Below are 13,937 nucleotides of genomic sequence, written 5' to 3'. Positions count from 1 at the left end.
TTTTTTTTTTTTTTTTTTTTTTTTTTGTACCAGGGATTGAACTCAGGCCCTTGTGCTTGTGAGGCAGGCGGTAGCACCACTGAGCCAAATCCCCGGCCCTCACTGTATTTTTGATCATACCTCATAAAGACACTCATGAAAGATGACTTCCAGAACTACATCGGAAAGAAGCAAAGTGTGCAAAGCAAGGAGGAGTACTATATCTTCAGGGACATTGATGGAAATGTGTCTTTTACTGTAATTAAACTGAAACGCTCACCTTATATTCTGGTCACCTCTTGTAGTGGTCACACCCCACTCCTTGTCCTAACTCCCCAGGGACACAGTGCTGCTACTCCACATCCCCGGCATCTGACACAGGGTCCGGAACAGAGCAGGTACCCAGCAGAGACTTCTGCAGGGAGGGCTGACGGATGCTCCTCTCTACGGCCCAACCCTGAGGGGCACCTGACACTGCAGGTGCCAGGGCCTGCACACGGGCTGCTTGCGTTGTACCTGCCTGGCCTCAAAGTTCTGCTGAAGCCGCAGGGACTAATGGGAGTGCCGGGAACTTTGAGTCGTGAATCACCTGACACATGCAGCAAGCCTGCTGGGCCTGCGTGGTGCCGCTCAGAAGAAGGGGCAAGCAACCCTTTCGGCAGGGCCAGAGAGGAATTATTTTAGGTTCTCTGGCCTGAGAGACAAAACCAAGATGCTATGTGGGTATAGATCTAACTACTTAAAATGTAATATTTCACATGTAAAAACTGGTCAGTGTCTGGGTAGCAGGTTAGATTTGGCCTGAGAGTCTGTTTGCCAACCCTGATTGAGAACTCTCCCTGGATAGCATTGTGCTTTCTGTCACCTGCATCCACCCAGCAGAGCTGTGATGAGAACGGGTCAAAAGTCAGGCCGTTGGGCAGAATTAGCTCATCCTGTGCAAGAATCCTGCGGTTTGTGCCATCCATGTAGGAAGTTTCAATTTTGGGGTTTTCTCTGTTCCAGTCTGTCCAGTAAAGGTTCCTGGAGTAAGAAGAGGAAGAGAAATGCTAAACATGTATGGGAGAAAAGTACAAAAAACACTTTAAAGAATCTGTAATGAAGAGATCAACACACAAAAACGCACAGCAGCTCTAAACAGGAGATGGATTCTGTTCCAAGGACACTCAAGACTTGATTTCTCACCTGAATTTGATTGCTCTGTTACTAACAGATTCAGTTCCCTAACATAGCTCAAAAAAAGCTGTCATCAAAACAAAATGTCCTAAGTGACATAAAATGCACATTAATTCTCCATATGCTGCCACCGTACAGACCCAACGGAAGGCTGCAGACACCAGCAGAAGCAATGGCCAAAGCCCCACTACTCAAGAGGTGGTCGAGCAGCCACGGCACGAGGAATGTGTCTGGGGCACAAGACTGCAAGACAGGAAAGAGCAGAAGCAGCGATGTGCTGAGGAAACTTGCAGGAGGAGTCTCTGGATGGCCAAGCCCCAGGAAGAAGCCCAGGGTGCAGGGGGTTCGTGGTCACACGAGTGTGGATCCACATTCAACCCTTGCAGGAAATACCCAATTTCTAAGCCGTCAACTTGCAAAGTCTTCTGGTAAAAGATGTTTAAATGGAGCGTGGTATGAAGCCCGCAGCAAAATAAATGTGCTGGATTTCTGCCAGCTTGCAGGCAGTCACCAATCATAGACTCCTCCATCCCAGGACAGCAACACTGACTGGCGTTGGAGCCTCACATCTGAGAATATCCAGAAGGGCCAGAGGAAAATACAAGAGACACAAAAATACCCTCTCACGGGATCCGTTATGATGCTTCTGGGATTCACCAAATCGGTATCAAACAGCACCCGGCGCTGTGTGCCATCCAGCTTGGCAACTTCTATTCGATCCAAGTAAGAATCTGTCCAGAACATGTTGCGGCCATGATGGTCAATGGCAATGCCTTCTGGGCTTCCCAGACCTAGAGCCAGATACAAACAGGTTAGCTTTTCCTTTCTTTTCTTCCATATCATTGTCTTCCTCCTTCATTCTGTTTGTTTTCTGTGGTGCTGGGGACAGAACCCAGGGCCTTGTCCATTGAGCTGCATGCCCTACCCGGCACTAGACTTTGCTGATGTCCCAGTGCCCTTTCACAGGATATCCAACCCTTGTACTTTGAAAAACCACATGGGGAACTGGGGATTTAGCTCAGTGGTTCTGCCGCCTGCCTCGCAAGCAAGAGGTCCCGAGTTTGATCCCTGGTATCCCCCACCCCCAAAAGAAAACCCCAAGTGGGAATGTATGAAATGACTGTTGTTTAGAAGATAAACAACTCTTAGGGATTGGGGATTTAGCTCAGTGGTTCTGCCACCTACCTCGAAAATGCAAGGACCCAAGTTCAATCCCTTGTATAAAAACAAAACAAAAAAACCCCAAAAGCCTAAGATAAGCAACTCTCAAAGTGACAGTGGTCCTTGTCCACCCATCATGTGTGGCGGTGGAAGCCAGAGCAGGCACAGGGACTAACTGTGGCCTCAGCTCACAACCTACCACAAACAAATCAGACTGGATTCCAGGTTCTGTGGGAGCCTGGATGATGAATTCAGCCTGCAGTGGTCAGGGAAGGCTTCCTGGGAGAGGAGACACCCCCAAATCTGGCTCCTACAGGACCCCTCAGAGTTTGTCAGGCAAAGATCCTGGATGAGAGTTTTTGGGGAGCAGGGCCAGCACACAGGTCTAAAGGAAGGTGGGAAATGGACTGAAGTGAACTGTGTGTAATTTTTTACAGCTAGAGAACACGAGCCACAGACAAAGTGAGGATGCTGGGCATGCTGGTGGGTATCTATAATCCCCGTACTCTGGGAGGAGGAAACGGGGGGATTGCAAGTTTCAGCCCAGCCCGGGCAACTTAGTGAAACCCTCTCTTAGGATTCTCCCTTGTATTGATCAGGGGCACCATAGCTGGAGGGAAGCAGATAGAAGGGGAAAAGGCTATCCCACTGAGCAGCCTGAGGTTGTCTGGTCTGCACACAGCGAGTCTAGCACTCTGCTCCCTTTGTACATCAGCTGTCCCCGGACCCCCAGCACATCAAAGCCTCTGACTCTAGAGGACAGAAACCACACTATGAGGATCGTCTTTATTATTCAAACCCATAGTAGAGCTTTGTAAAGTAGCACAATCTTTCCCATGTCCCCAGAGCCCAAGGGACAGTGAGAGTGACCTCCAGTGGCGCCTTCTGGCTTTCAGACAGAACCTGAGTAACCCATTCTGGGAATATTTGGGATGAGCACATCTGGTGACAGATGGGAAGCACATGGGTGCATAGAGGAGACAAAGGCTGCCTAACGTGGCCTTCTCTTGGAGGGGCCCCACGGAGCTCCAATTCGTAACATTTCCTCTAACACAGCCCCAGTCCTGAGTTAAACCCAGGAGCCACCAAGGCCCCTCACTCCCAACCAGGAAAACACTATGCTTCCAAAGGAAGGGCTGGAAAAACCACACCCCTTACGGTGCTGAAGAACGGGGTGGATGGCATGGTGATGTTTCATTCTGCACTGCCCCGTTGAAAGGAACCTGATGGCATGCACACAGCAAGAAAGAGAAGCCTAGGATTCTGAGTGTAGGAAATCAGGAGGAAAAGGAAAGCATCCCCACACCGCCTAACTCCCCAGCAAAGCACAGGCCTGTACCCTGCTAGAGGAGATACAGTGCCTGAACAGCGCCCCCTCTCACCCATATCTGTCTCTGCCTGTGATCTTCTATCTACAAAGACCACATTTGGGTTTAATTCTATGTCTTTGAAGTACGCAGGCTTTTGCTTGGGAGGTTTCTGACTGTGCTTACAGCATTCTTGGATGATTATCAGGCCCAGAAGCAACAGGAAATAGCAAATGATGACCTACTCCCTCCTTCTAGTGGGGTTTCAAATCAAATTGTAGATAATAACATTTTTGACAGAGATAAGAGGCACAAAGGCATTTTCAAACTTCTGTTCAGTAAGCCAAAACATAATAACCAGCAGACATCTTTTAAATGGCCTCTCGGTTTCCAGAAAACGATTCCGGGTCTAAGTGCAAAGCCAGAGACTTAATCCAGACTTGACTCAGTTCCCATGGCAGCAGCTCTAGGGAGGAAAGAAGTGCCCCTCGGGGTCCTTCCAGCACAAAGAACCTTGCAGAGTATCTAGTACTAGAGAAATGTTAAACTGGAAATTGCAAAGGCTCAAGTAAAAAGATTCATAAAATGAGGCATATACATTTTAAAGATGTATCTCTGATGTGAACATTTTATAGAGGGAGCAAAAAAGACCTCATACAATAAATATCAACATGACAAATCTGAGCACAAATATTCCCAGGTCAGTTGATGAGTAATGAATTAAGCAACATGTAATTCTTGACAGTACAGGAAGATTTTTATAGGTCCTAGGATTTTTTTGCTAGCGGCTTTTCATCTAGATAAAACATACCCATGGAAAATGGTCTTGATTTGTTGAGTACAGGCTTTAAAATACTGCATGGAGTCCTGGGCTCATACTGGCTTCCTTTAGATGAGGCGATCCAAACAAGTAACGAGGTAGAGAAGAGAAGCTGAGCTCCCCTTCACCCCACTATGCTACAGGGTAAAATGACAACCCTTTCACTCAACAGCTGTCTTGGGAATAGACTCAACCCTCAAGGTAAGTGTTTGTGAAAGACTCATGAGCCTCCCAACTTTGTGACTCATCTGCCTGTCCCCTTTGGGAAGTTCCTCAAGGAGCAAATGGCAGAGTGGCTGCTCCAGGCTCAGCCACCAGCAAGAGCCATGAAAATGGGCTATAGGTGCTTTCGGGGAAAAGCAGAGGCACTTGTGCTATTTTGATTTTACTCTCCTGAGCTGGCAGCAAATCTCAGCTACAGAGTCCCTGGTTTTGTTTGTTTGTTTTTGGTACAGGGGATTGAAGTCGGGTCCTTGTGCTTTCCAGGCAGGCGGTGGAACCACTGAGCTAAATCCCTGGCTACAGTGTCCCTGGTTTAATGGTGAGTTCTTGAGGGACACTTCAGAGATGGAAAGGTGTTGCTTTGGGGGCAGAGGACCCACAAACCACCACATCTGTGAGCGACCATGTATTCCACCTTCCACTGCCTAGCAGAAGCCACATGACCTGCTAAAAACAAGACCCAAAGGGGTGATGTCTGCTTGCCTACCTTGCTGGACAACGGTGGCTGGCTCTCCACCATGCAGGCTAGCTTTCCCGATGCAAGGCTCGCTGATGTCCGTCCAGTAGACCATCTTGTCCACACAGTCATAAGCCAGTCCGATGATGATCTTCTCCTACAAGGGCAGGGGGAGCTTTCAAATAAAGTGTATTCAAGTCTGTTACCTATGTAAAATTTCGCATTACCGAATTGCAGCTGTTTATGTATTTCACATAAAACTCTTTCCCCATATGCATACACATGGAGGAATGTGTGTATATGTGTTACTTCCTCTCACCTGTAGCTTGCCTTTCCATTTTCTTTCTTTTTCTTTTTTCTTTTGGTACAGGGAATTGAACTCAGGACCTTGTGTTTGCGAGGCAGGCGGCAGAACCACTGAGCTAAATCCCTGGCCCTATGGCTCATGTTTTTTATATACCACCTAAGACATTTGCCTATCTGAAAATTGTAAATAAAAGGCAAAATATTGGAGAGGAAGAAGTAAAACCTCTCTATACAAAGGTAATAAATGTTTATGTAGGAAGTACTGGGGAACCATGAAACTATTATAATAATTGAATTAAGCAAGGTTGCTGACCACAAGGTCAATATAAACCTGTGCTTCTATAAAGTAGCAAAAAATAGAAAAGGAACTTTAAAAACAGTGTTTCCACTAGCCTCAAAAAAACTCATAAAATATTTAATAAACACTCTTACACGTGCAAAATTCTATACCAGGTATTACAAAACACTGCAGAGTAAAATTACAAAAATAAATAGAGGTGCATTAGGTTAGTGGATTGTGAGACTGGATTGTAAGATATCTATCTAACAGTTCTCCCTGAGTTATAGGTTCAGTGTCATCTTTATCTAAGTCCCAACACGCTTTTTTTTTCCTTGTAGAAATTCACAAGCTTATTCTAAAATGTTACACAGAAATGTGAAAAAATCGAAAATAGTCAAAACATATGGAAGACCAGATGGGGAGACTGAGACCTCATTGGCTTCCTCGGCAAGCACCGAGAAGAGGGCATGCAAGTGTGCTCGCACTGCAGGGAAAAGAAAAACGCCTGAGGTTAAGGTCTTTACCCGGAGAGGTACCGTGGAGGGTGGGAAACAGACGAATCCTGTGGAACTCTAATTGCTCGTGCCCATGTCTGAGAGAATAAAACCAAGGTGCACTAGTCCTCTGGGGCTCTATGCTGAATGGAGACGTGAGCCCCTGAGCGCCCAGATTGTAACTTGTTTGTGTCTCTTTATTTTTCATCTTTGTTACTCCTTGACCACGTTCAAACTCAGCTTGTAGGCCGCTGGTTCCTTAAAAAACATTCTCAAGAAGGAACCAATTTGGAAAACTCACTCTCTGTGATTTCAAGACTTCATATCCTCCGGGCAGAGTGGAGCTGATATAAGGTTTAGCAGAGAGATCACACAATATAACAGAGCCCCCGAGCAGACCCTCAGTCGTGCAGTAAATGGTTTTCTGACAAGGGCATCAAGGTGCCAAGGGAGAAATCACTTTTTCAACAAACAGTGCTAGGATATCTGGATAAACATGTGGGAAAAAGACTCTCAGTTTGGCATGGTGGCACATGCTTGTAATTTCCGCATTCTTGGAGGCTGAGGCAGGAGGATTCAAAGTTTGAGCCCAACCTGGGCTATTAATTAAGCAAGGCATTGTCTCACCATAAAAAATAAAAAGGACTGGGGATGTAGCTTACTACAAATACCCTAGGTTCAAAAGACGGCACCCCAGCCGAACACAGGACTCTCAATCTGACTTTTCACCATATGCAAAAATTAAAAGCTAAAATTATACAATTCCTAGAAGAAATGATAAGAAAAGGTCTTCATGGTCTTCTGAATCAGTTTACCTGCCAGGCTAAGCTTATAAAAATAGACAAGGTGCTCCAGATTATAGAACTGGATTAAATTCATTAGTGTATCATGAATATGCACATTATAAATTTATATTTAGATATAGTTACATATTGCAAATTTATATTGTCACATTATGTATGTTGCATACACAGCCATTAACTATCTGGGTAGCCTCAGTGGACCAGTATGGCAGACACAGTGTCCCAGATCATCATGACCCAGTGCTCAGGCCACCCGTGGTACCTCTCTTGCAACTGGGCTACACTTGCATCTGAAGAGATATCGAGGGTTAAGATCCCCGGAGTAAGCCGACTTCTCCTCAGAACAGGGGACCTAATTCTTTGCCATTAATTCATTTAACAAGTATTTACTGGTGCCTTTGCCAAAGATTCTTTGGTTGGCCCAAAGTCCAGTGAAGCACTGAATCTTCCTTCAGGTCCTTCTGCATACTTCCTGGTAACATCCAGTTTCAGCAATGAACTCTTCTAATCAGTAAGTTGAGCAAGAAACTGGCACCCTCAAGATCTGACCAGCTCCTCATCCCGAAATGATGGCTGATAACCCCAACCTGCCCACCACATTCTTGTTTTTGCTTTAGCCAGAATCCCTATAGCCAGAATACCCTAGTACCGATGTTTCCTTAGTCCCTTTCCACACACGAACCCCATCTGTTCTCTGGCTATCAATCCCTAATTGCCTATGCACATTCAGGGTTAAATCCAATCTCTCTTCTTCACTGCAAGACCTGACTGCTGTGATCCCTGTATCTATCAAGATGGTCCTGAACAAAGTTGTTTTTACTATGCTTTAACAAAATAATTCTCTAAAAATTTGTTTTTAACACACTTTTGTCTGAGGTGTGATAAAAATACATGATGACTGTTTAAATAAAAATGTATTACAGGGCCAGGGATTTAGCTCAGTGGTTCCACTGCCTGCTTTGCAAGCTCAAGGTCCAGAGTTTGAACCCTGGTTCCCCCCCCCGCAACAAAAAAAGTATTACAGTGAAAGACATATTGCCATGAATCCCCTCAGAATACTTCCCCTTACTTCAGATACATGTATCCCATTGTTCTTATTACTTTCTGAAGAAGTCCTGGAAGTCCTCTTTCATGAATGTCTTTTCATGGCTTTCTAGATGTCCTAAACCTAAATTGATTCATTTACTGCAATTTCTGTTAAAAAGCCACTACAGTGTAGGGCTGGGGATTTAGCTCAGTGGCTCTGTGCTTGCCTGGCAAACACAAGGTCCTGAGTTCGATCCCCGGGTACAAAAAACAAAAACAAAAACAAAAAAAAACAAGCCACTACAGTGTAGAGCATGTGTTCTGGAGGATACAAAGGAGACCAGCAGTGATCCTTGAGGAATTTATGTTTTCAGTGGGGCGATGGAGTACAAAATAATGGCCCATACATTTGTTCAGCAAACAGTTTTCTGAGCCTTCCAACTCCAAGTGAGGCTCACTGGTGGGTTGGGAACAGGGTGATCCAGTTGAGGGGGAGACTCTCGGAGCCACATGGAAAGAGTGCCTTTTTTCCAGGGGTCAGTCCAAGGTTGTGGTGTGCTCTCACTCTCCGGGTCACAGGAGCAGGAGCTGTCACCAGGGCCAGCAGCCAACACTTACTGGGACATGAAGAAATGCCTTGGCTTCTGCCTTCTTCATGGTATTTCCCTCCAGGGGAAGGCGCTCGATCTTCCCAGCCTGGGCAAAGAGTAAGTGTGTCCCAGGAGGTAGGGGGATCACAGAGGTAGGCAATGCAGGTCGCTGGTGAACCACGGGGGCCACTGTACTCAGACCTAGGGGACAGGACAGGCCAGCGATCAAGGGCTGTGCACACCAGAAACAGACACACACACACTCATGGTACCACAGATGCACACACTCAAACGCATGCACACAAAAACATATGTGTGCATACGTACGAAAACACATGGGCTAATGTACGTATGCACCCACATTTTGGGTCATGTCACTTTAATGGTACCACAAACCGAAAAATTGCACATTTTCTACCTGAAAACCCCAAAAGCAGAAAGCCCACAGTCAAAGGGCATTTGTGAAGAAGGTGAGGTAGGGCGTGAGTCTAGCAGTAAAAGGTCCAGTGAAAGGCATGGCTTAGCTCCATCTCTCAGGGCAGACTGCTGTGCACGCTCGCTCAATGGCAGCCCTGCAGTCCTTGCCCAAGGGGAACTTGTTCTAGTGGTTCCACTGAGCTTGTCAATGCTGGGGGAGCCCGTCACACCAGGGCATCCTGCACACACCGTCAGGGCCGTGGGGTGGGGCAGCCTCAAACCCAGACCAGAATCATGACTCCCCTGCCCTTCTTGCCTGGCCAAGCTTACGCTCTTGGACCCACTGCAGCTTCCACTGAGCGGTCGGGTGCTTCTAAACCTGAAACCGGCTTCACACTGGCGCCTTCTTCTGGGGCTCCAGTGCTTCTTGATGCCCCCTAACCAGCACCCACCCCGCTCAGCCTGGCACCTGGTACCCTCTTGTCCCTCACTGACGGTGAACCCCTGAAGCTTCTTCTTCCCTTTCCTTCCTTTCAGTCAGTGCCTACTTCCCTCCTGGGCCCTGCACAACCTCAAGGTTCTTACAGTGTTTTCCAAAGGCCCCCTTGTCTCCCAAAACCCCCGCAAGCTGTTTCTTCTGTGGCTTCCTGCTCACCGCCCTGTCCCGTAGAGCTCCTTTCCCTACACTTTTTCTGACTGTTCCCATCTTCTCAGGGTTGCTGAGGGCCCAGATCCATGACATTCTTCTGTGTCCCCAGGACCCACAGCAAATGTTGGCCAGGTGACTTAGTGCTGCTCGGCAATCATCTGTGCTGCTCCTTAGCAGCGTTGGGGAAGTGTCTGGGAGAAGCTCTCTATCTATGGGTATTGGCTGATCTGAGAAGGGAGATTCAAAACTTAGTTGTAAGGAGTTAGTCTGTGACAATGACTCATTTCTACGTTTTTGTCAGAAGCGGAATTTTTAGAACGGGGCAACACCCTCAGGATTATTCTGCTCATATCTCCCATGGAGGCAAAGGAAACTGAGGCAGGGAATGGAATCTTCATGGAGTCCCACGGCCTTGCTGGGCAGCCTTGAACTGGCTACGGAAAACCCTGGGGCCGTTTGCTCCTTGAGGTCACAACTTCTGGCACCTAAAGTCCCAGGGCACAGGTGTGAAAGAGGCAGGAGCTGAAAGATGTAAACAGATACCTAAATAAGCACGGCTCCGACAGGTCCCCAATTCTTGCCCTGTCACCAAACAAACATCCCCTCTGCCCATCTCACATCAGTACCACAGGCCCCACTGGGCATCTGCACAGAACCTGCGTGTGCAGAAGGAAGAGAGGTACAGACAGAACGGGGTGGGGAAGGACAGGGCGTGAGCGGGGGCCTCCAGCTCTCGCGCGTGCTGTCCACTTACACGGGGGCTGCAGCCCGGCCCTGGTCCTGGTACCCTCCAGCTCCCGGCCATCCCGGTCCACACACCAGCAGTAGCCCGTGCTGTCGTGGCACTGGGTGGGCGCATAATGCCCGTGTTCATCACACTCAGGGACAAAGAGCCCCGGTGGCCTGGACCGCTGTGTGTCTGCCGCCCCCACTGCGCCAAGGATGTGTTCTCGCTCCTGTTGGCACCGGGTCTTTTCCACCTCTGTCAAGAAACAAAGAAGGAAGCAGTCAGCTCGGTTAGATGTCCTGTGTATGCTGAGCTTCCCACACGACACCAGATCACAAGGGTGCCTGTCTGTCACTGGATTTGGCGTCACTAACTTAAAGAAATTTAAAACGCCAGCATGATGCAATGGATTTAACTGTCACGATTACATTATCTTTACTCTCTTAAAGTTTTTCACAATTTTTAAAAATCGAGGCAAAACATAACATAAAAGGAACCATTTCGAAGTGAAAAATTCAATAGCATGGTACATTCACAGTGCTGTACCATCAGTTCTGAAACATTTCCATGACTCCAAAAGGAAACCAGGAAGCAATTGCTCCCAGTGTTTGGGGTTTTATTTTTTGATGCAGTACTTGCAAGTGAACCCAGGGCCATTGCACTGAGGTATAGCCACAGCCCTTTCTTCCCTTTTTGGAATAGAGTCTCACTAAGTTGTTAAGTTGACCATGCTCTAATGTATAATCCCTCCTGCCTCAGCCTCTCAGAAAGTCAGGATTAAAGGTATGCATAGAACAACTGGCTTATAAGGACTTTAAAATTTTCCTTAAATGTGCCTTTTTCACTCTCACACTCCTTGCTGACTGACACTGAGTCAAGGCCAGAGTCTGCAGATGAAAGATCAGAGTGCTCTTGTGTTTTCCTTTAATTATCTGAAATGAAAATGGGTGTCTAAGCCATGTAACCCTAGCCCCAAAGCAAATATTGTAAGTACTCCAGCTTGAGAAGCCACGGCCTAGAATAAATGACCCCTGAACACCCAGATTTGCAGCTGGCCCCACACTCACTAGAGCTCAGGCACCACTAGGCCCAGGCCTCAGTGGTCAACTCTGCAGTGGTTAGGAGCTGTAGGGCAGGGCTCAGCCAACTTTGACACTCTCACAACTACCCAACACTATGGTTTTGATGTGAAAGGAATCATGTGGCTCCTCCCACCCCTGGCTCTGGGGACTAAATCCAGGGCACTCTACCACTGTGCAGTGTACCCAGCCCTTTTTATTCACTTTGAGACAGAGTCCTGCTAAATTGCCCAGACCAGGCTCAAACTTGCAATACCCCTGCCTCAGCCTCTTGAGTTGCTTGAATTACATGTCTGTGCCACCACTCCTGGCTGCAACCATGCTTAATATACAAATGTACCAACTCCACACAAGGAAGAAAACATTATGTACTGAAAACTTGTACAAAAAAAGGGGGGGGGGACCAAGGGATGGGAGAGGGAAGGGAAAGAAGAAAGGAATTAAGATGTGTTATATACATATGCCAACTCCCAGAAAGATAAACATTATGTACTACACACATGTAATAATAAACTAAATGAAAATAGAAAATGCACAAAAACATATATGAAATGGTTGTATCCCATGGAAATTTTATTTAATGAAAAGAAAAACTGTGTGTGATAGCACATGCCTGTAATCCCAGCACTCTGGGAGACTGAGTAAGGAAGATCCAAGTTTGACCCAACCTGGAAAACTTAGTGATTTAGCAAGAACATGTCTCAAAATAAAAAATTAAAAAGAACGGGGAAAGTACATCAGTGCAAAGGCCTTGGTTCTACCCCAGCTAGATTTGGCTGACTGATACTGTAGCTGCCAATTCCTACTCTAGGGCATTACTCATTACATAAGGAGGCAAAATGTGTGTGTATTACTATGTATTAGTAAAACACACTGTAAAAAGCTGATAGACTGCACAGCTGCGGACCTTCCTGCGTGAAGGGTTTGGTTCCCCGTGGCAGGACTTCCGGCGGTACCATGGGCGTGTCCACAATGCTGCCCAGCCCTCCCCAGCTCTAGAACAGCTGACAGTAGCAATGCCCGCCCCCAGATTACCCTGAGGAGTCAGGGGCATGTGACAAGAGCTAGGGTTTCCCCAGTGCTCACCTGTTGGGGACCCAATCCCCAGTGCAATTGTGTTGAGAGGTGAGACCTGTAAGGGGTGGTGAGGTCACCAGGGCTCTGCCCAGAGGGATGCGCTACGGTGTTTTTGTGGGACTGGGTTCCCCATCTCTTGCCCAGATGATGCCTTTTGCCAGGTTGTGATGCAGCCCTCAAGAGTTCCGTCTTAGATTTCCCAGCCTCCAGAACCACGGGCAAAATAAATATGTTTCTTACAAATTATCAAGAGTGTGATATTCTGCTACAGCAGCAGAAAGTGGACTGAGACAGCACACAGATGGAATGTTAAGCTCTGCACCCAAATGTGTGCCTGTACCTGCGGAAGGCAGATTCTGTGACATTCAGTGAGTGTGCTGCCAGTGCAGGTGTAAAACACCTTTTGTGTACCGGCCTAACAGGACCGCTCCCTTCATGAGGGGAGGTTACTGTACCAGAAAACTTGTTTCTTGCACTGGCAAGAAAAAACTGTATATATTTTTCTTCTGACCCAGGGCTAATTTGAACAACAAACATGTGATATAGGGAGAGCCAAACAAAAATAAGAAGCCATCTGACCAGAAGAAAAATGTTGGTTTTTGTACATTGCTGGATCTAAAATCTGTCTACTTCCTCAAATCTTTTCATTAGTGCTGGGTCTCAGTTTCCATAGTCACTTATATTTCTTATTTAATTTCCCTTGTAATCTTGGGTGACGGGCACCTGGTTTTTATATCAAACAAGAAAACAGAAGCTCACTTCCGTGAAGGAAACTCCCCAGGGCCACAACAGGGTAACTGGGTCAGCTTGGACTAGAATCTGGATCTCTGGATTCCTGGTCCAGGGCCGAGGACTCTTACATACACTGAAGATATTATGTCAACTACAGTGTACACATTTAACACAAAGTACCTGAGAACCTGGGCAGTTTCCTCTTAGCCACATCTCTACACAGAGCTGCTTTCCCAGCTACAAAGTATGACTGATGTGCCGTGTGCAGTCAGTCCAGCCAAAATTTAAGAGAGCTCATATTACTTTATTTTATGTAGCTGACAAGAGTTTTGTGTTAATGTGATATTTCGCTTATAAAAACCTCTGTGGCCCAGATGCGGCACACCTATATTCCCAGCACTCTTGAGAAGCTGAGGCAGGAGGACCACCAAGTTTGAATTCATTTTTGGCAACTGAGTGACTTAATGAGACACTTTTTCAAAAATAAAAGAATTTTAAAACTGTGGGGATGTAGCTCAGTGCAAAGGCCCTGGGGTTCAAACCCAATTTCCATAAAAACAAAACAAAAAACTCTCAGTGAACTGGAATCAATAGTGTAAATTTTAAGTGCTGCATCTTGAGTTTAAGAAAAGGAA

The 13,937-nt window shown here is 46.7% G+C and overlaps 1 protein-coding gene across 1 annotated transcript in view; it reads right to left on the bottom strand.

Annotated features, from left to right (window-relative positions):
- Positions 1 to 13,937, bottom strand: part of Nid1 (nidogen 1) — a 63,912-nt gene that overhangs the window by 5,618 nt on the left and 44,357 nt on the right. The window contains exons 13-17 of the mRNA XM_010621981.2: positions 10,442 to 10,669; positions 8,650 to 8,822; positions 5,153 to 5,279; positions 1,775 to 1,946; positions 845 to 1,002 (exon numbers count right to left, since the gene is read on the bottom strand). Of these exons, the coding sequence (XP_010620283.1) occupies positions 845 to 1,002; positions 1,775 to 1,946; positions 5,153 to 5,279; positions 8,650 to 8,822; positions 10,442 to 10,669 (858 nt within the window). The remainder of the gene's footprint in view (positions 1 to 844; positions 1,003 to 1,774; positions 1,947 to 5,152; positions 5,280 to 8,649; positions 8,823 to 10,441; positions 10,670 to 13,937) is intronic.

This window comes from Fukomys damarensis, unplaced genomic scaffold (genome assembly GCF_012274545.1).
Source record: "Fukomys damarensis isolate Sample0158 unplaced genomic scaffold, DMR_v1.0_HiC HiC_scaffold_10, whole genome shotgun sequence".
In the NCBI taxonomy this organism is placed as follows: domain Eukaryota; kingdom Metazoa; phylum Chordata; class Mammalia; order Rodentia; family Bathyergidae; genus Fukomys; species Fukomys damarensis.
Note: the sequence above shows the minus strand (reverse complement) of the source record. Positions and strands in the feature narration are given on the sequence as shown.